Source organism: Onychostoma macrolepis, chromosome 24, assembly GCF_012432095.1.
Source record: "Onychostoma macrolepis isolate SWU-2019 chromosome 24, ASM1243209v1, whole genome shotgun sequence".
NCBI classification, from domain to species: Eukaryota; Metazoa; Chordata; class Actinopteri; order Cypriniformes; family Cyprinidae; genus Onychostoma; species Onychostoma macrolepis.
In genome coordinates, this window is record NC_081178.1 from 4,613,791 (window position 1) to 4,634,472 (window position 20,682).

General features: G+C 33.8%; 3 protein-coding genes across 5 annotated transcripts; 1 reads left to right on the plus strand and 2 right to left on the minus strand.

The window, feature by feature from the left end:
- Positions 1-642: 642 nt before the first annotated feature.
- Positions 643-9,199, minus strand: riok3 (RIO kinase 3 (yeast)). The gene is given in 14 exon segments (XM_058764957.1): positions 643-1,315; positions 1,406-1,513; positions 1,595-1,684; positions 2,253-2,333; positions 2,509-2,668; positions 2,839-3,021; positions 3,123-3,250; positions 3,668-3,811; positions 3,900-4,009; positions 4,104-4,211; positions 5,499-5,641; positions 5,983-6,058; positions 6,061-6,097; positions 8,889-9,199. Coding segments are annotated over 14 exon segments (1,521 nt in total). The 5' UTR covers positions 8,925-9,199; the 3' UTR covers positions 643-1,198.
- Positions 9,200-9,873: 674 nt separating this feature from the next.
- On the plus strand, positions 9,874-14,751 carry LOC131533010 (transmembrane protein 241). The gene is made up of 15 exons (XM_058764988.1): positions 9,874-10,037; positions 10,209-10,255; positions 10,352-10,429; positions 10,530-10,611; positions 10,741-10,818; positions 11,025-11,050; positions 11,623-11,674; positions 11,787-11,835; positions 11,974-12,019; positions 12,490-12,525; positions 12,663-12,697; positions 12,796-12,865; positions 13,042-13,135; positions 13,312-13,382; positions 13,495-14,751. Exons 1-15 carry the CDS (start codon positions 9,966-9,968, stop codon positions 13,550-13,552), a joined length of 894 nt encoding a protein of 297 aa, XP_058620971.1. The 5' UTR covers positions 9,874-9,965; the 3' UTR covers positions 13,553-14,751.
- A 98-nt stretch (positions 14,752-14,849) lies between these two features.
- Positions 14,850-20,634, minus strand: LOC131533003 (CDK5 and ABL1 enzyme substrate 1-like). 3 transcript variants are annotated; one of them, XM_058764976.1, is made up of 9 exons: positions 19,958-20,634; positions 19,780-19,869; positions 18,612-18,689; positions 18,444-18,543; positions 18,221-18,356; positions 15,845-15,948; positions 15,470-15,576; positions 15,189-15,378; positions 14,850-15,083 (listed from the first exon to the last, which is right to left on the minus strand). In XM_058764976.1, the coding sequence occupies exons 1-9, from the start codon at positions 20,224-20,226 to the stop codon at positions 14,943-14,945; spliced, it is 1,215 nt and encodes a 404-aa protein (XP_058620959.1). In that variant the 5' UTR covers positions 20,227-20,634; the 3' UTR covers positions 14,850-14,942. The 3 variants fall into 3 exon arrangements, with proteins under 3 accessions (XP_058620959.1, XP_058620958.1, XP_058620960.1); XM_058764975.1 differs by having other exon boundaries at positions 15,171-15,378; XM_058764977.1 differs by having other exon boundaries at positions 14,869-15,083; positions 15,278-15,378; positions 19,958-20,633.
- Between the last annotated feature and the right edge of the window lie 48 nt (positions 20,635-20,682).

Consider the following 20,682-nt stretch of genomic DNA (forward strand, 5'->3'; position numbering starts at 1 on the left):
TTTAACTGTGTTTGGTAAAAAAAAAAAAAAGTCAAAATGATATTCATTTCCCAGCAGAAACATTATTTATGTTATAGGTGTGTATAGGTATGCGAGTTTTTTTCTGCATTGGGGACATTCTGCAGTCTCAGCCCTTCATTTACGTATGCATCTTTTCTGTATTGTGTCAGATTTTGTATGGTAAAAAAAAAATGTAAATAAAAAATGCTGTTTTTTCAGACATTCCATTGATTCCTATGGCCAGGTCAAATTGACCCACGAGGGACACTTTTGTTACTTTTTTATTACACCCACTTAAACTCTTCGAATCCACTCAATTATTTGTGTGTGTATTCCCAGTGCAAGTGTGACAAAAGTCAAGAAATCTCGTATCATAACGATCAACTCTCGATTTCTAAAAAATCTTTGAAAATCAGTTTCGGGTCAAAATGACCCGAGGGACAGATGAGTGTTTTAGTTAAATACATTTGATGAGCTTGTATTTGTAACTAAATATTTTTTGATGTAATTGTGCCCATCTCTGCTTGAGGGCGACTAAAATTTCAGCAAATTCTCATTTTGAGTGAACTATTCCTTCAAACCATATTTAGTGCCAATATGTCCTCAGCTTAAGAACAAGAGCTCAAGAAAGAAACCAAAGCATGCCATTCAAGAGTTTTATTTGATCTTTACCTGATTTTACAAAAGATCTTAAAGACCACAAATCTACAATAGTCATCTTAGAAGAAAATGATTTCATGTAAAAACCCAGGCTGTCATTTTTATGATGAACAGATTGATGTCCTGAGTTCGGCTCATTATCAGAGCTCAAATCCACACACAAATTCAGAGCATTCAGAGATCCTCAGAAGATCTTCAGGAGATCTTCATTCTCTTCTTGCTTTTATTGTGGAAGGAGACATTTTTAACACCACACAATTCTAAAACATTACATGTGTTTTTATAGTTACTTGTTTCCTTATTTTTGGATTTTTTTTTTTCTGTTTTTCACCATCTTCCAAAACTGTCTGTTAAAAAATGACAGGTTATGCTTAGTGTCTCAAATGACCACGTCACTTTCAACACCGAGCAAACGCGTTAACAGCAGAAGGATGGCGCGAGTATGTCACATGGACATGGCGTTCGTCCCATTCCACAACTTATTTGTGAATGGAGGAATTTTCTCTCCTTTATTTTTTAAATGACTATTGTGCGTGTGTTAATCATCATCATCATCAGTGTTTAATTGGGGTGGGCTGCCTTCACTGGTGTACGTGAAGTTTTTCTTGCCAGATTTCTGCACATGATCTTCATTTCTTTTCTCCAGAGCTTCAATCTGTAAAAAATGTACGACAATTGATTTTTAACAACCAACCAAGTTTTAAATATTTGTTGGGTCTTTCTAAAAAATGTTTGAAATCCAGACCTGGGCTAAGAAATCAGCCTCATTATCGCTGCTGATCTGCAGTCCAGACACCGTGTTGAACAGCTCAAACACATTGAGAGCTTCAGCCACACCAGCTTTCTGGAAAAACTGGAGAGAAGAAAAGAGCATTCATTAATGATCGCAACCTTGCTTTAGAGCTATTACAGAGCTCTTTATTACACCACTTACTGTGGCCACATTTCTGCAGTCTCTGAACAAGAACTCCAGACCGTGAGGGTGAGTGGGCTCTATGGACTGACTCACATCAATGAACCACACCTTCATGAGGAAAAAAAATAAATAAATAAAAATAACTTTAAGGTGTCATGGGGTTAATAAGATTTTAAAAAATAAATAAATATAATAATAGTACTTTGATTCAGTAAGGATGCATTAAACTGATTAAAAGGGACAGTAAATACATTTATCATGTTACACAAAATTTGTATTTAAAATGAATTTATAAATACATTTATTAATTGATAAAATCCTGAAATTAAATGCATCACAGTATCCACAAAAATATGATAATCATGTTTCTTGAGCAGCAAATCAGCATATTAGAATGACTGGAGTAACGATGCTGGAAATTCAGTTTTGCATCCCATAAATAAATTACATTTTATAACATATTCAAATAGAAAGCAGTTGTCTTAAATTGTAATAATATTTCACAATATTCCTCTTTTTATTGCATTTTTAATCAAATAAATGCAGCCTTGGTGAGCATAAGAGGCTTTAAGTTTTAAATGGAAGTGTAGTTTATGAACACATGACTAGCCTTGTTTTTTCTGTAGAATTTAAAAAGATGTGCTACCAAGAACGTTTGGACTGGCTTAATACAAACCTGTCCATCATGCCAGAGCATGTTGTATTCACTCAAATCAGCATGAACCAGGTTACAGTCTTGATACAGACGCTGCATCATCTGTGAGACAGAATAAGAGAAATAAGACTTATTATTTTATTTTCGTGACAATTAAGCACTAAAGTAACAAAAATCCTGTATGGACACAATAATGTCTCAAAATATGATTTCTTATTTTTTACCCAATATCCATTTAACAATAGCAAAGATTGTTGTAGTATTTCAGTATACTCACGTTTAGCACTTGGTAGTATGCTTTCTTCATATCCTCAGAACTCAGAATAGCATCCTTCAGTTTAGGTGCAGGAACGTGGTCCTTTCCAATGAATGACATCACTAGGATATGCTTCTTCAGAATCACCACCTCAGGACACGGGATCCCTGCTTTCTTTATCCTACACGCACATTTGTGTGTGCAAGAGGGGCAAAATGGCATGAAAAAGTAGATGAAACAATATTATGTTGTAGTGTCATCTTAAGTTACCTAAGGCATTTAAATCAGTCACACGTGTCATATTAAATGTCAAATATTGGTCTTGTACAGTTAAATGAATCTGTATGTCACCTGGTGAGGTTGTGCATCTCCTTCTCAGCCCACAGGCGGATAATTTTGCGAGGATTCAGCTTGCTGAAGCGGTCTTTGAAGCGGTAGTCATCCTTGATATATTTGTCCCGGTTCTTAAACTCATTCAGAGTGGTCTTGAAAACTTTGAGGACACACTCTTCTGGAACAATCTTCTCTTCAAAGCTGCACGAGGTACATTGAGATAAACACTGCTTAATAAATGCACACTTGTGTTAATTGCAAGATTTGAGCGAGTTGCACACACAATGATGCAAAGCACACACCTCCCTCCATTAGCATGGAAAACCACAGACTCTTTTCCTGTGCTGATGCAGCCATTGATGTTCTCCAGTATCCCAGCATTCACCATTTTGTACATGAGCAGTCTGGTCCTGGGGTCCACAGCTTGTTCCTGAGCAAGAGAGGACATGAAATGTACAGTCAGCACATACAAGTGGACACATTACATTTCTTCTACAGTTTGTTGAGTCTCAAACCCGCTAAAATAAAAAGCTAAAATAAAAAATTATGGGTTGGGCTCATTACATTGCATTTCTTCTACCTAAAATAAAATCATCCAAAATAAAAATGAAATAAAATAAAATAAAATAATAAATAAAAATTGAGTTGGAGTCTTTACATTTCTTCTACAGGTGGATTAGTCTGAAAATCCCAACAATAAAATAAACTAAAATAAAATAAAATATGGGTGGGCTCTTTACTTTATATTTCTTCTACAGTTTAAGAAGTCTGAAAACCCTTAAAATTGTATAAAATAAAATAATTCATAAAGAATGGGTTGGGCTCCTAAAAGGGAAAAAGGACTCACAGCAGTAGAGTGCTCCTTCTTCTCATGAAGTCGAGCGCTACGGCGCTGCTCGGTGTGACAGTGGCGTTTCAGAGCGTTGTACACTTGGTTGGAGAGCTTCAGGTCCATGCCAATCCCGTCTCCCACCTGCACCTCCGGAGCAAACTGCATAGATACATTCAGAGGATGAAAAGATTATAACTGTAAGAACAATTTAAGATGTCATTTTTGATAATGTGTGAACAAGCCTAACGTTGTCCATGCGTGCCGTGTTCTTCCGTCCACAGACGTCCTCGTCGTGCTTGGTGGTGATGTTCTTGCCTTTCCCAACAAATCCCTTTTTAGGGGTCGTTGTTGGTTTGTCTGAGTTAGTAAATCAAATGCAGTCAGGTAACAAAATATTAACTGCTTAGGGCACATAAAAATATGATTTTCTGTGTAGCACAAACAAGCTCACCAGCTCTGTAGGGGTCATGGCGAGTGTCTTGCCAATCGACCTCATCTTCAGAGCTGTCACTGTCCTCATATGGATGAACCATGCGGTAGTTCTCAAAGGATATGGAGACTGGAAATTAAATTAATTGTTTAAGGTTTATATTTGAATTTTGTGGATTTGTTTTTCAATTCCATTTTAAAGATTAAATTACATTTAACATAAATTACATTTTTAGGGTCCTATTAAAACCTGCTTTATTTTGCCCATATTTTGTATTTTCCATTTAAATGGTTTAATAAAATTTAGATAATCAAAAAGCATGTCTAATAAATTAAATTGATACAATTTTAACATTTTAATAACTTATAATTTTTTTCTAATAATAGAGCCAAACAAAATGTTTCATTTCATTAAATATTAATACAAATTTATTAATATTTATTAAAAACAGTGGTAATGAAATAAAGGAATAAAACATCTTTTAAAATGAAACGAAACTAAAATTTAACAATTCTTTTTATTTTTTGGCAAACAGTGCTGCACAACTAAGATTTTCTGTTAAAATTAAAACATGGAAGAAACATTGTGTGGTACTCATTAAAATAAAAAATACATTTAATTTTATTATTACTTTGAAAAGTACATTCTATTGTACAATAATATATGTCTTAGTCACAAATTCAAGTTAAACAACTTTTATTCGGTTTTCATTAAAATAAATGTCTAATATATATATAAAAATAAATGTCTAATATATATATATAAATATATATATATATATATATATATATATATATATATATATATATATATATATATATATATATATATATATATATATATATATATATATATATAAATAAAACACTGAACAAAATTATAAATGCAACACTTTTGTTTTGCCCCATTTTCATGAGCTGAACTCAAAGATCTAAGACTTTTCTATGTACACAAAAGGCCTATTTCTCTCAAATATTGTTCACAAATCTGTCTAAATCTGTGTTAGTGAGCACTTCTCCTTTGCCGAGATAATTCATCCACCTCACAGGTGTGGCATATCAAGATGCTGATTAGACAGCATGATTATTGCACAGGTGTGCCTTAGGCTGGCCACAATAAAAGGCCAATCTAAAATCTCGGCAAAGGAGAAGTGCTCACTAACACAGATTTATGAACAATATTTGAGAGAAATAGGCCTTTTGTGTACATCGAAAGTCTTCGATCTTTGAGTTCAGCTCATGAAAAATGGGGGCAAAAACAAAAGTGTTGCGTTTATAATTTTGTTCAGTCTAAATCTATATATCTATATATATCTATCTATATAGACTTTGAAACTATATGTACAGTATAATATTGTTTAAAAGTCCAATACATTGTTTTAACATACATAGTTTTAAATGTAATTTCTTGTTTTACCTTTGCTGTCTCCATTAAACTTCTTCTCCTCCCTGCGCAGCTGCGTATCAAACTCGCGATCGAACTGCATCTGAAGCATCTGGGCCAGAATCAGGTCGCTGGCCGTGTCTGCTTCAGGAGCGCAGGTCAGGTCCAGATCAGTACTGAAAATAATATAAGTAAATGCATACAAAGAGGTTTTCGCCATCAGAAATTATGACAAACTTGCTTTAAACAATGAAAAATTTTGTGAGGAGAATTCCACTGCTGCAGTAGTGATTTGATTTTAAATGCCAGATGAATGATTTTGTAGTCAAACAAGTTAAACACAAAGTGGTTGAGAAAAAAAGAAAAAAGAAGTAAATTTACCATAAAGGCAAATTCCAAGTGACTAGATCATACATTACTATTGTATCTATATATAGAAGTAATCCAAACCAAAGATGGTGGGCTACTATACTCGTAACAGTGCTAATAATTTGATAAGTAGGTGTTTGAGACTCACTCTGGGATTTCTGGGAAAGGGCTGCCCTCCTCATGCAGCTGTCGGGCCAGTTGCTCACTCATAACATCAGCCAGGAGCAGGGAGCTGGTGCCAGGACAGGAGCGCCCCATGGGCTCTGGAAAAATAACACAAAACAGACATGAACGACTGATACATTCAAATTCAAATGAGCTTTATTGGCATGACTTGCACAGTATTGCCAAAGCATTGTCCATTACATGAATAAGGAACAAACGATTATATAATACATAAAACAAGAATAGATCTGTGAAATAATTAAGTAAATAAGTACATCCCACAAACAAAGAAAAATATTTAAGACATTGTTTAAAAATAAATAAATACATAAATAAATAAATAAAAACCTTTGTACAACATGTAAGAAATGATCTTGCTTCAGTTTTGTCCACAGGTTGATACATATCTTGCTGCTGTTGTGATCATTTTGGAATTTTCCCCTAAAATGTGACTTAATTTTTCTGCATTTGGTAATGCCATAAAATTTGGTTTAATTTGTTGGAATTTGGGGAAATATGCAGCTCTAATGTTGTGATAGTAATCAGAGTGCAGCAAGAAATGTTCCTCTGTTTCCACCTCTTTCTGCGAGCACAGTGAACACAGTCTCGGTTCTCGTGGCTGCTATCTTTGTCTGTGTCGTCCTCTCTCTATAGCCAGACAGTGATCACTCAGTCTGTACTTCGTTAGTGTCTTTCTTAATTTGTGATCTTTTACACAGCTCAGGTATTCTGCTGGTTTGTAGTCTCTTTTCAGGTGTAAATACAGCTCCATCTTCTTTTGTATTTTAGTGGCATCTTTCCAATAGGCAGTGTAGTTTTGTTTTTGTAACTGTGTGATTCGGTTGGGCCGGACTGTGCTGTGCTGGTTTGGGTGTAGTTTGAGTACCAGCTGTAAAAGTGCGCTCTTTTGCATGTTCTGCTCCTGACACTGCAGGGCTTCAGCCTGGTAAGAGTCCGGATCACTGCATTTCAGGTGCTGGTGGAATTTCACAGCTCTCTTTTGAATATTAATTAATACTTGGTATTGTCCTAATTCAGCTCTGCACGAGTTGTTCGGGGTTGCTCTGTTAACTTTTAAGATATTTTAAAAAATTTGGGTGTGCATAATTTCAATTTCTTCTTTTTTCCATTTAGAGAAATCTTGGGTTTTTAGAGGTCCCTCACTGCCATATAGTGCAATTGGTTCGATTACTGCTTTTATGATTTTTAGCCAGGTTTGAATTGGAATTTCATACTGAATTGTATTTTTGATATTGTCTGATACACTCTATCACCAGAGGCAAGGCTCACATTCCAACAAATAACACCATCAGCAGCTGACAAGCAGAATAAAAGTCCTGTCACATGCGCCAAAATTAAAATTCTGTTATCATTTACTCACCCTCATGTCATACCAAACTAGGGTTGCAAAAAGGTGGAAATTTTCCAGTAAATTTAGGAAACAGAAAATTTTGAATTTTTGGCATCTTTCGTAAATTTTTGGAAAGTTTCTGGAAATTTTCCACCCCTTTTCCAAACTTTGATTTTATTTCTTCGGTTGAACGTAACAGAAGATACTTTGAAGAATATTGGTAAACAAACAGTTTTGGTTCTCATTACTTAAATATAACAAAAAATACAATGGACGTCAATGAGAATCAAACCTGTTTGGTTCCCAACACTCTTCAAAATATTCTCTCTTGTGTTGTGCAGAAGAAAGAAGCATTTTTGGGTGGACTATCCCGTTAATAATCTCAAATATTAATAGAAATATTTTAACTATATATGTATAAACATAAAACTTTTAACTATTTTAGTAGATTATTTTAGTAACTGAAATAATGTTGTAATCAATTTAAATACAAATACTACATGAACAACCTTAAATGAAAATTTGAAATGTTGCCTAACTGAAATAAATGTTAAAATTTTAGCATTCAAATTACTAAAATTAAAAAACTAATAAAAAAATACATAAGTGCTGTCAAACGATTAATCGTGATTAATCGCATTCAAAATAAAAGTTTTTGTTTACATAATATACGCATGTATGCTGTGTATATTTATTATGCATCTATAAATACACACACATGCATGTACATATTTCAGAAAAATATGTTACGTTTATATATTAAATATTTATTTATAATATAAATTGTATGAATATATATATATAAACATACATGTAAATATTTTCAAAATATACACAGTATGTGTGTATTTATATATACATAATAAATATACACAGAACGCACACATATTATACAAACAAAAACTTTTAGTTTGTATGTGATTAATGGTTTGACAGCACTAAAATAAATAAATTAATGAATTAAAAATAAATAAATAAATACAGAAATACATATACACACACATATATATATATATATATATATATATATATATATATATAAATGGAAAACTAAGAATGATAAAAGCACAAACTAAAACTTAAACTAAAATTAATATTGAAAACATGAAAATAAAAGCCAACTCAAAATCTTAATAAATACTCTAATAGGTAAAATAAGTAATACTAAAATAACACTGTTTTTAAGTATTGCAATATTTATTTGGCCTACTTAACCCTACAAAACGATGAGATCAAGAGTGTCAAAGTCCACATGATTAAGTTAACCTCACCCATAAACGTTTTTACAAGATAAGACTACCTTATTATTCTATTCTATTCTATTCAAATACATTCTAACTGGGTAAAGTTCACCACTGTTTAACTCCAATCCAGTGGTCAGAGTTGAGTCATCACATGTCAGGCAGGTTTAGACTCATTACTCACCCTTCTGTTGTATAATGGTTGACAGGCCTTGCACTAAACCAACTCATATTTTACCACTTGCCAGATTTTTGTCCACATAATTCGACAATAATCAAACTGTTCGGAAATCTCACCTTGGTTTCTTTTGTAGTTACTTCAAGTTGGTCCATGTTGGTCGACAGAAGGTTTAGATTCAAACAAGACTAAGAACGAGGCGCTTGTAACACTTTATCGCGTAGATTACTGGAGTAAAACTCGTGTAAGGTTCGTTAATACCGACTTAATGTAATATGTAACTTTACTTATGACTATTTTTAACCAAAACCGCTAAAAACGTAGTTTAAAACGACAAGTTAATTCGTTACCGACAATGTGTCAGATAAAAATAGATGTGAGATACAGCCTACAATGGTTGGTGGGACAACCCCTATGATGGCCTGACTCGGATTTTCAAAATAAAAGTCAAACGGAAAAACAAATAAAAGTATTAGTGATTTATTTTATGGTGACTGGGATTTCCAAAAACAGCCAAAGCCTTCTTTTATGACCATCACAGCTATATAACTAATGTGTAAATTGATTAAGTTTTTTTTTTTTTTTTTTTTTTATATAATATTATTAATATTTTCTTTATTCATTAAAAAAAAAAAGATTCCTTTCATGGAAGAAACTGATCACTTTAAAAATACACTTAAATATTTAATAATCTAATTTATCTTTTAAATGGTTAAACGTACCAGTAATATATGATTTTATTTTATACTTTTACATATTTTTTTAAAATTAAATGTATGTTATTTTATTTAATATATTTCTGTTCTTTTTCTATCGATGTTGTGAATAAATTTGCGTTGAACAATTTTGTATCTATTGCTTTGTTTTGTTTATTGTTTTGTAAAAAAAAATAAAGTAAAAAAGAAAAGGACAGAATAAAAAGGCATTTGTATTAAAAATATCTTACTTTTTATTTTTTTTTAAATCGATTTTTATGTTGTATCACAAATTCCGGTTAATTATAGTTTTTTGTTGCTGTTGTTCGCTTTTTACATTTAGAGCTGATTTCACTGAGGCTTTTATTGGTTAAAAATGTGCTGCGTGTCACAGTGGGCGTGGCCTCTAGAACAGAGGAAGTACAGATGAGATGTCAGAATATTAAAGCATTAGAGTATTAGAGAAGCTGTGCAGCCAAAGTTACTGATGCATCCAATCCAATGAATGTTGCTCGAGTGATTATTGCTCTAGTTTTCTGCACCTTTTTCACAGCATCTTATTTCACCAATAAGGTAAACTGACTTTCATGCACTTTTGACAGCATCAGTGTGTGTTAGTCGTGTTGTTTTTGTATTGCATGTACAATAATGCATTTCCTAAAAAAAAAAATGCGTTTTGTGGTTTAGCTGTGTGTCATAGATACCAGAATACACAAAATGTATAATTGATTTTTTGATTTACAGTATGTCCTGTCTATCTTAAAGTTTACATTTCCAACCATTTTTCAGGGGTAAGTATTCATGACAATATCACTCGCTAAATTTGAAATTCAGTTCCTCATTTACATGATATTTCAATATTTATCCTTACCATTAACTTTCTTCAGTTGGCAGACGTCCACTGGAGCTCTATTGCTGCTGGTTACATGGAAACTGGGTTGGGTTGAAATCAATGGCTTCTCCAGGTAAATAAATATGGATTATTATTGGTGGATTATACATTTTATTATGTACTATTGCCATCTGTTTATTAATATCTGTACTCTTGCTGTGCTTGTTTTTTAGATCTGCAGCATTTTCCCAGCTTCCTGGGTGCTTCTTATTTATTGGAAACATTTATGCGGGGTCCAAAGCACTGGCACTTTTGGTAAGTGCAAAAAAAAAAAAAAAGTTTAAATATGGACTTCAGTGTCTTTTCTATGGTTGGACTGAACATGCAACATTTGTGTTCACTTATGTTGAAATATGCTTGTCTTTTGCTATTTTTTTTTTTTAGCCCATTCCTTTTTTCTTCGTGTTACAAAATGTCTCAGAAGTCTTTGCTTTTCTCATCGGAACAGTAACTCACAGAGAGGTGAGTCTGATTTCAGTTGCTGTTCTGTGGGAATTAACTAAAAACAATTTTTTTTGCATGTTTTTTTTCTTATCAAATGTATTTAGAAGGGTTAGAAATCAAAGAGCTCACTTCCATAATGTCCTCATACAATTTCAGATATCATAAACATGTCTCAGTGCCAGTCATGTCATTATTCTAATTTTCTTTATATTTGAATTAATTAGAAGCCACCATGGATGAAATTATTAAGGTATGTTTCTTTCAACCAGATAGTCCAAAATGACTTGAAAAGAGCTTTTTATGCTCTTAAATACTTTTTATGCTCATACCAACACTGCAAAATTATTTTCCTTCTCAGTATTTCACTAGATTTTAATAGATATTTTACTGGAAAACAGCAAAATCTTGTTTTCTAGGAGAAATATCTAGATATTCTTAAATTAAAAAAAAATTAAAAAACATCAAGATACATGTACTTGAGAAGCAAAATGACACAAGATCATTTATTTTCTTATTGATTTACGGAAAATTGACAAAAAGTAAATAACTTTGTTTAAAGCAAAAAAATAAATAAAAATAGGGTGAGAAATAAGAACATTTTTCTTACCCCATTGGCAGATATTTTCCTTGTTTTAGGAATAAAGTCATTTAATTTTGATACACTTTTCTGAAAAAAATGCTTAATATCTTAAGTAAATAAATGTATCAATTATATTTTTTTAAATATATTTTTACTATGTATTCATAATGAAATATTGTAATGAAACCAAAGAAGGAAGGACAAATCTATTGATGCTTTTAATGAAATTATATTCTTTTTAGTTTGTGTATGTTGCTGGGATCTGCCACCAGCCTTATGCTATACAACCCACGGGTAAGTTCATACCGTGATTTTCTCTGAGTTATCAATATCTCGGTTTCCTGTAACATTAAATATTCTCCATTTCATATATCCTCTTTACGGATCTAAATGTCTCATCTCTCAGTTTGGTCCCAGTGGCTACACATGGGCATCCATCCATCTGTTCTGTGTTGGTGAGTGGATTTATTTGTTGTGGGACTCTGAATTAAGAGTAACAATCTTAAACTACAGAGACATACTTAAAATTGGGTCGAATGAAAGTGTGCGTTTTACCTGTGTGTGTTTTTAATCTTGTCTCTTTTCTAATTTAGGTGCATATAAAGTATTCCAGAAGAACACAAAGACAAACCTTCTGAGGTAGTTTCATATTTTATTTACATTATCGCTCAAAAGTTTGGAGTCGGCAATATTTAGTTTAAATGGTTTTCAAAGAAGTCTGATCAAAAATACAAAGTCAGCAAAATTGTGAAATATTATTACAATTTAAAAATAACTTTTCTATTTGAATATATTGTAAAATGTAATTTATTTTTGTGATGCAAAGCTGAATTTCACATGATCCTTCAGAAATCGTTCAAATATGCTTATATGCTGCTCAAGAAATATTTCTTCTTCTTATTATTATTATTAAAGTTGAGTATTGTGGAAATTTTTATATTTTTATACTTCATATTATAAAGGTCTTTTGATCAATGTAATGCATCCTTACTGAATAGAAACTTACTGAACCTAAACTTTTAGAATGGTTGCGTATGTTGTATATTGCTATTTTGTTATACTCTAAGTAGATGCATAATAAGTGCTGTTTTTAATGTGTAATGTTACAGTGATCTTGAAGAGCAGTTCATCAATTACGTGACCAGGTAAATGAATTCATATGAAAATTAAAGTCATCCTTTGTAAGCAACCTCAGATTTTGTCCCATATGAATTTTGAACGCATATAAACCGTATATATTGTACTTTTTCAACCCCATTTAATTTTATACTTCTTTTTTTAGTGCATTGTTACTTGCCTCTCTTGCATACTCGACAGGTAATAAAATGCATTTTATGCTATTGTATTATTTTTGTCTACAGCTCTATAATTTTCTGACATGATTCATGTGTGCTCCTCGGCACTTTATGTTTCAGGTGATCTGTCCGGTGCCTTAGATTTCCCTCTCCTGACTTCATACAGGTTCCACACTGGCTGCTTGGGCAGGTGAGACAAACATTCAAAAGCACTAATGCATCAAAGTTAGCATGATTTGTTGAATATTTACAATGAAGATTTCAATTGCAAAAAGTCCCAAATGAGCGATGCATTGTCATTTTGTTGAATGAAATTAATTGTGTTTGCAAATCATTTGCTCAATAGAAATCATTTTCATTTCATAGCGCTGTATTCAGCTTTTGTTTGATATTGGCAACCGTGAAATTGAAGGGCAGTCTGTCTCAGGAGCACTGTGGCATCTGGTTCTTCCTGGCCAAGGTGAGACAGACCTCTGAAAATGATCCTTTGTTGAGTGTCTACATTTATTGAGTATGTCCAGGCAGGACTGTTAGAGCACGAGGCCCGGTTTCACATCGCATGCATTGCAGCACTTGCAATAAAAAATGTAAATGTAATAAATGGTGCAATGGATTTCTTTTTCTCCTTGCATGCAGATACTGGTGTCAGGTCTTTCTCTTTTCCTTTCCGCATTCAACACTGTGCTCAGCCCCGTGACTCTGTGCTGGTGAGTTCCTAACAGTTCTATGTTAAGATATTGAGTTTAGGCTACCTAGTTACTTACAGTATGAAGTGAAATAATGAAAGAAATGTTATATTGTTTTTGTTTCTCTCATTAGCATTATCCTGAACTATGCCGGAGAGGCCTTGTTTGTGTATTCAGACAGATTTAAATAAGTTTGTTGAAGAATATGGCCAGTGCCTTTGAAGATGTTCCAAAGGATTTTCCACTCCAGCTCTTTATTGGAGTTTTATAAATTGACCAAAGCCAGTTGCCTCAATGAGATTATTTTCATCTTTTTTTTTTGCTTATTTTCAGTCTCAGTTACATATGGAAACTTGTTTCGGCCACAAGATAAAAATGAAATACAAACTGTAATTTTTTATTTTTTTTGAATCTCACAATTCTGACAATTCAGTTTTGAGTTTATATTTCACAATTCTGGCTTTTTTCCTGCAATTCTGTTAAAAACTTCAAATTTGTGAGATGTAATCTTTCAATGCAAGATATAATCTTCACATTTTGATAAGAAAAGTCTGAATTGTGAGATTTTTTTTTTTTTTTTTTTTTTAAACTGTGGTGAAAATAGAAAAAAAAAGTGAAATGTAAACTCAGAATTCAAAAAAATAATATAAAAATTGTGAATTCAGGGAAAAAAGTCAGAAATCAGTTTTGCTTTCAGAATTACAAAAAAATAAATAAATTGTGGGATAAAAAGTCACAACCTTTTTCATTTTTTATTCCATGGTGGAAACATGCTTCCATAGTTACATGTCAAAAAAGAAATAGAAGAAAAAAGTTAATTTTTGAATTAAACTTAATTCAGATTTCCTGTTTTGCACTTATTACACATTTTTTCACAGCAACATTTGTAATTGCTGTTAGTGTTTAAACTTTGCACATCATTATCCTGCAGTGTTTACTTTTGAGAGTCCTGGATCATATCCTGAATACTGTCACACCTTCCATCAATACTCTGTATGAGAATCTATAAAATAAATGGAAAACATTGGCACATGAGCCCCTATAACTCGCTGGTTTTCAAAAATATTTTTACATAATGTCAGCCACCATAAACATATTAGTGTTATTAGTACAATGTGTTTGTTGTCCATGTTAACATTATTCACAATTATTGCAGGTTGATTGATGGTTATAATATTTTTTTAAGGGTATTTGGATTTTTTTTAAATATAGAAATAACTCCCAAAATTGAGACCTGCAAAAAATACTGTGATTATTCTGTTTGAACTGATTGACATTTACTGTATTTTGGAGCCACATTTTATTATATTGTATTTCTAAAGCTTCTATTATGAAATTGACCCATGTATTATATTATGAAATAACTTTTCTTAGTATTTTAAATCAGTTTTTGCAATACGAAATAAAATAATTTCATTGACCATCTGTGTTTTTTTTCTCTTATTAAAAAAAAGAAGAAATCGTCGAACACAGAAGTAATATTACACATCTTTATTTACATGGTGTGTAGCTTACAAAACATCTAAATACTGAACACCAGGAATTCGGCTGTGGGTTTTGAGGATCTGGTCTGGTCTGGTTTCAGGTGGTCTGACAGAGGCGTCTGTAGTGCGGTAAGATCTCGCGCTGTGGCAGATGCAGTTTAAACTCGAGCGCCACCAGCACAGGAAACTCCAGTGATAAAAGATCCCTGCGATTCAGCCGCAGTCGCTCCTCCAGTCTCTAATGGATATCCAGTGAGAAATGAATGAATCATTTATTGAATTAGAAATTAGAGAGCAGATATTGATATCACTGAGCTTTATGTACATCTATGAGGTGTTTGACCTCTGGCCTCTTGAGGTCATTGCTTATTTTGGCAGCGAGGAGGATACAAGCTCCGGCGCAAAGTTTACGATTCTGCTTGTCCAGTTTACCGTGCAGGGCGAGCTTTTCAAAATAGACATAAGCCATTGCAATCGTCGGTTCTTCATACCCACAATCCTCCTGGGCTAATTTACGGATCTCTCTTTTCAGACTGAGAATGTCACAGTAAAAGAAAATAATACGTACAGTTAGAATGCTTCAAGATATTAGTATTTTTAAGTCGGGTAACTGGAAGTCTTTACCTTCTGATTTTGCTGAGGGTCAGTTGAACATGTGGAAACTTTTCACTGAATGTTTCATTCATGTCTTTCTTCAGGTCGGACGGCTTCACGTATTCAATGACCGTTGTCTGAAAAAATCAATACACATCTCTAGGAAGAAAATGCTCATTATTTTTGAACTGTTTCAAATGCTGCACTTCATCCATGAGATACAAAATAAAGTTTTTAGGCAAAGATAGTTTTCATGAACTTTTTGAATAATTTTCCCCCATTAGCAGCTTAAGTACATTTATTAAACAGGTGTGAAACTGTCATAAAATGTTACTATAATAACATTATGAACAAATATGTTCCTGTATGACAAGCTTCATGTGTGTCGAGTGATTTTGCTCTCACCATATAAGAAGGAAAGACAAGCACTCGTTTGTGTTTCCCACATGGCCACTGTGGATCATCCAGAAGATTTGGGTCATACTCATCAATGTTTTTCCCTTTTAATTCTGCATGCCAAAAAATAAAAATAAGGAATTTCTGGAATTTTTTTATTTTTAATTAAAAGCTAAAGAAAAATATATTAAAAAAGTAAGTTTTTCAGAAAAAAGTAAATTCTTCTCATCTCAAATTGACATTGAGCTTAATTAAAACAACAAAATGAATGAATGATGGGAATTCTGTATATATATATATATATATATCAAAAAAGACTAATAGAGAAAAAAATTATTGGACAGAAAAAAGAAACATTTTCAGGAAAAGGGTAAATTATTTTCATTCTAAATGAATGTGCAACTTAGTTTTACTTCAATTTATTATTTTTATTTATGAACTGCTGTTAATTGACACTTAAGAAAAAATTCTCAAAATGAATTAATGAATGAATAAATAATATATACATACATACAGTGAGGAAAATAAGTATTTGAACACCCTGCTATTTTGCAAGTTCTCCCACTTAGAAATCATGGAGGGGTCTGAAATTGTCATCGTAGGTGCATGTCCACTGTGAGAGACATAATCTAAAAAAAAAAATCCAGAAATCACAATGTATGATTTTTTAACTATTTATTTGTATGATACAGCTGCAAATAAGTATTTGAACACCTGAGAAAATCAATGTTAATATTTGGTACAGTAGCCTTTGTTTGCAATTACAGAGGTCAAACGTTTCCTGTAGTTTTTCACCAGGTTTGCACACACTGCAGGAGGGATTTTGGCCCTCCTCCACACAGATCTTCTCTAGATCAGTCAGGTTTCTGGCCTGTCGCTGAGAAACACGGAGTTTGAGCTCCCTCAAAGATTCTCTATTGGGTTTAGGTCTGGAGACTGGCTCGGCCACGCCAGAACCTTGATATGCTTCTTACAGAGCCACTCCTTGGTTATCCTGGCTGTGTGCTTGGTCATTGTCATGTTGGAAGACCCAGCCTCGACCCATCTTCAATGCTCTAACTGAGGGAAGGAGGTTGTTCCCCAAAATCTCGCAATACATGGCCCCGGTCATCCTCTCCTTAATACAGTGCAGTCGCCCTGTCCCATGTGCAGAAAAACACCCCAAAGCATGATGCTACCACCCCATGCTTCACAGTAGGGATGGTGTTCTTGGGATGGTACTCATCATTCTTCTTCCTCCAAACACGTTTAGTGGAATTATGACCAAAAGTTCTATTTTGGTCTCATCTGACCACATGACTTTCTCCCATGACTCCTCTGGATCATCCAAATGGTCATTGGCAAACTTAAGTCGGGCCTGGACATGTGCTGGTTTAAGCAGGGGAACCTTCCGTGCCATGCATGATTTCAAACCATGACGTCTTAGTGTATTACCAACAGTAACCTTGGAAGCGGTGGTCCCAGCTCTTTTCAGGTCATTGACCAGCTCCTCCCGTGTAGTTCTGGGCTGATTTCTCACCTTTCTTAGGATCATTGAGACCCCACGGTGAGATCTTGCATGGAGCCCCAGTCCGAGGAGATTGACAGTCATGTTTAGCTTCTTCCATTTTCTAATGATTGCTCCAACAGTGGACCTTTTTCACCAAGCTGCTTGGCAATTTCCCGTAGCCCTTTCCAGCCTTGTGGAGGTGTACAATTTTGTCTCTAGTGTCTTTGGACAGCTCTTTGGTCTTGGCCATGTTAGTAGTTGGATTCTTACTGATTGTATGGGGTGGACAGGTGTCTTTATGCAGCTAACGACCTCAAACAGGTGCATCTAATTTAGGATAATAAATGGAGTGGAGGTGGACATTTTAAAGGCAGACTAACAGGTCTTTGAGGGTCAGAATTCTAGCTGATAGACAGGTGTTCAAATACTTATTTGCAGCTGTATCATACAAATAAATAGTTAAAAAATCATACATTGTGATTTCCGGATTTTTTCTTTTAGATTATGTCTCTCACAGTGGACATGCACCTACGATGACAATTTCAGACCCCTCCATGATTTCTAAGTGGGAGAACTTGCAAAATAGCAGGGTGTTCAAATACTTATTTTCCTCACTGTACATAAGAGAATTCTGGAAATAATAACAAAAAATAAATAAATAAATAAAAAGATTAGAGGAGAAAAAAAATGGGAAAAAAATTAAATTATATTAAACTGGTGTGTAGCTTAGTTTTTACTTTTCAAACCTTTTTACAATTTTTCAAGAAAAATTTTAAATTCTTTTCATCCTAAATTGATATGTCACTAAAAACACTAAATATTTAAATATTTATTTATTAAAATAAGTACACAGGACAACAAGCTGAATTTGACATGTGAACATGTAGCTCACTAACCTCTCTTTATGCCAGTCTGAGCGAGGACGTCACACACTGAACTCAAAACACATTGTGACCCAGAATGCTGTGTGAAGACGTCAGCGCCGCCGCTCAAAGCATTAGTGTGAGACAGAAGTTTTGTATACGACACTGCCTGAAGGTTGAGAAACAAAATATTAGTTCTGAAACTTAGAATCCAAAATAGACGAAATCAGTAGTTGTAATTTCAAGTGGACCTCACCTTACCCTTGGATCCAGGTTCAACAGCATCGAGACCAATCACAGCGTCTCTAGTCGCTCCGCTGAAGTTCTTCTGATGGCCGCAGTCTAACCTTTGATCGCTGTAGACAACACATGAGTCTGAGATGATCTGTATTCAAAATCTGATGGAAACAGAAGCAGGACTCACTTGATCTGGCTGAAGTCTCGATAGCGCAGGACAGAAAACATCCCGTATAGAGCTCTTCTGGCACTGATCAAAACTATCCTACAGGAACATAAACATTAGACAGTTAGAATGACTTCAGTGTTTACAGAGCTTTCCCTTTCAATGGCATTCAGACCTCAAATCTTTCACCTTTATTTATCATTTTTTCTTCCATATCTACCTTTTAATTGAACACTTTTTAATCTAAATTAGTGGTTTGAAAGATGTATTTAAAGTCGATCTAGTTTGTGTAGAAACACTGTCAGAAACATGTGCTGTTCTCCTCAGAAGAGCCACTTGATCCTGCTGTTGGTTTCAGTCCACTTACGCAGATCTTACTAAAAAATACTGCAGAATAGTTATATTCACACATATCTACTGGTTTAGAAAATATTTAATTATTTTTTTGGTATCTCTAACAAGTTCTCGATGAAGACTATCATTTGTGAAGCTCATGTCCACAACCTGGTATATTTGGGTTATTAGTGTTGAGCTTTTATTAATATTTGTTACTGTTAATTACATCAGTGTTATATCATTATGATACTATTATACAGATAGATAGTTTGAATTAGTTTTTATTTTTCTGTGTTCTGTTTTAATTTTAATTTTAGTTAAAGTCTTAAAAGTAGCACGGGTGTATTTGTAGCGATAGCCAAAAATACATTGTCTGGGTCAAAATGATAAATTTTTATTTTATGCCAAAAATAATTAGGATATTAAGTAAAGAACGTGTTCCATGAAGATATTTAGTAAATTTCCTACCATAAATATATTAAAACTTCATTTTTGATTAGTAATATGCATTGCTAAGGACTTCATTTGGACAACTTTAAAGGCAATTTTCTCAATATTTAGATTATTTTGAACCCTTAGATTCCATATAGTTGTATCTCGGCCAAATATTGTTGTCCTATCCTAACAAACCATACATCAATTGAAAGCTTATTTATTCAGCTTTCAGATCTCAATTTCGAAAAATCGACACTTATGACTGGTTGGTTTTGTGGTCCAGGGTCACATTTTGGTTTTGTCCAATATAAAATAAGTTTACATTTTTTATTTTGTTAACATTTATTTCATTTCAGAACTTTTCTTGAGTTTTAATGAACCATAATAACCCTATTGTGCAGACTTCCCACATATTTACCTTCCATTGCGAGTATCATGTTGTCTCATGTTTTTGATGAAATGAACTCGTCTGCTGCTCCTGGGTGGTACGACACTTGTGCAAGACTTACTGTAACAAAACATAAATGAATAAAATAAACATGACATCGGAAGTATTTCAATAGCTACGAGGGAAAAAAGAAGAAAAAATGCTAGACCTCTGAAGCTCTCTAGAGATGTTCACTTTGGATTCGGTGTCCAGAAGAGATGTTTTGACTTCGCTCCTCGTCTGACCTCCACACTCCTCTTCACCAGGCTGCTGTCCTCCTGAAGCTGTTTGTGATCGTAGGACTGGAGCAGATGTTAAAAGCGTGAATCTGGCGCCATCCTCAGCTCGACTCTGAGCCCCGTTCGCCTCCGCTGCTTTTCCATCCAGAGAGATGTTGTTGAGGAAAGAGAGAGCCGCCTGCTTCTGTCTGCGATCCATCTCAACAGGTGAGAAAACCTGACAGAAAGTGCTGCTTCCAGCAGCTGTTAACACTGAAGCACACTTCAAGAGTCACACGTGGTTTTCCTCACAACACATAAATAGTATAAGTCAGTGGCGTTCAACTGGTTTTGCTTCGGGAACAAAGCTTTCATTGGGCACACAGTACTAGAAATTAGAAACTAGAAAAAGAACAGTACTAATTTAACCCTCATGTTACTGTAAATTTGACCAGGAGAGGAGTTTTTTTTAATTATTATTCTGAAAATAATAGATAGTGTCATTGCAGTAAAACTTACCGACTTTTTTTTTTCTCACACAGAGTATAACAACTTCCCACAAAAATTTGATAATTTTTGGGGGGTATTTCCCCCCCCCCTACCTTGTACAAAAATTACTGATAAAATTCTCACCATGCTATATTTTTACCATGATTTTTACCAAATATTACATTCG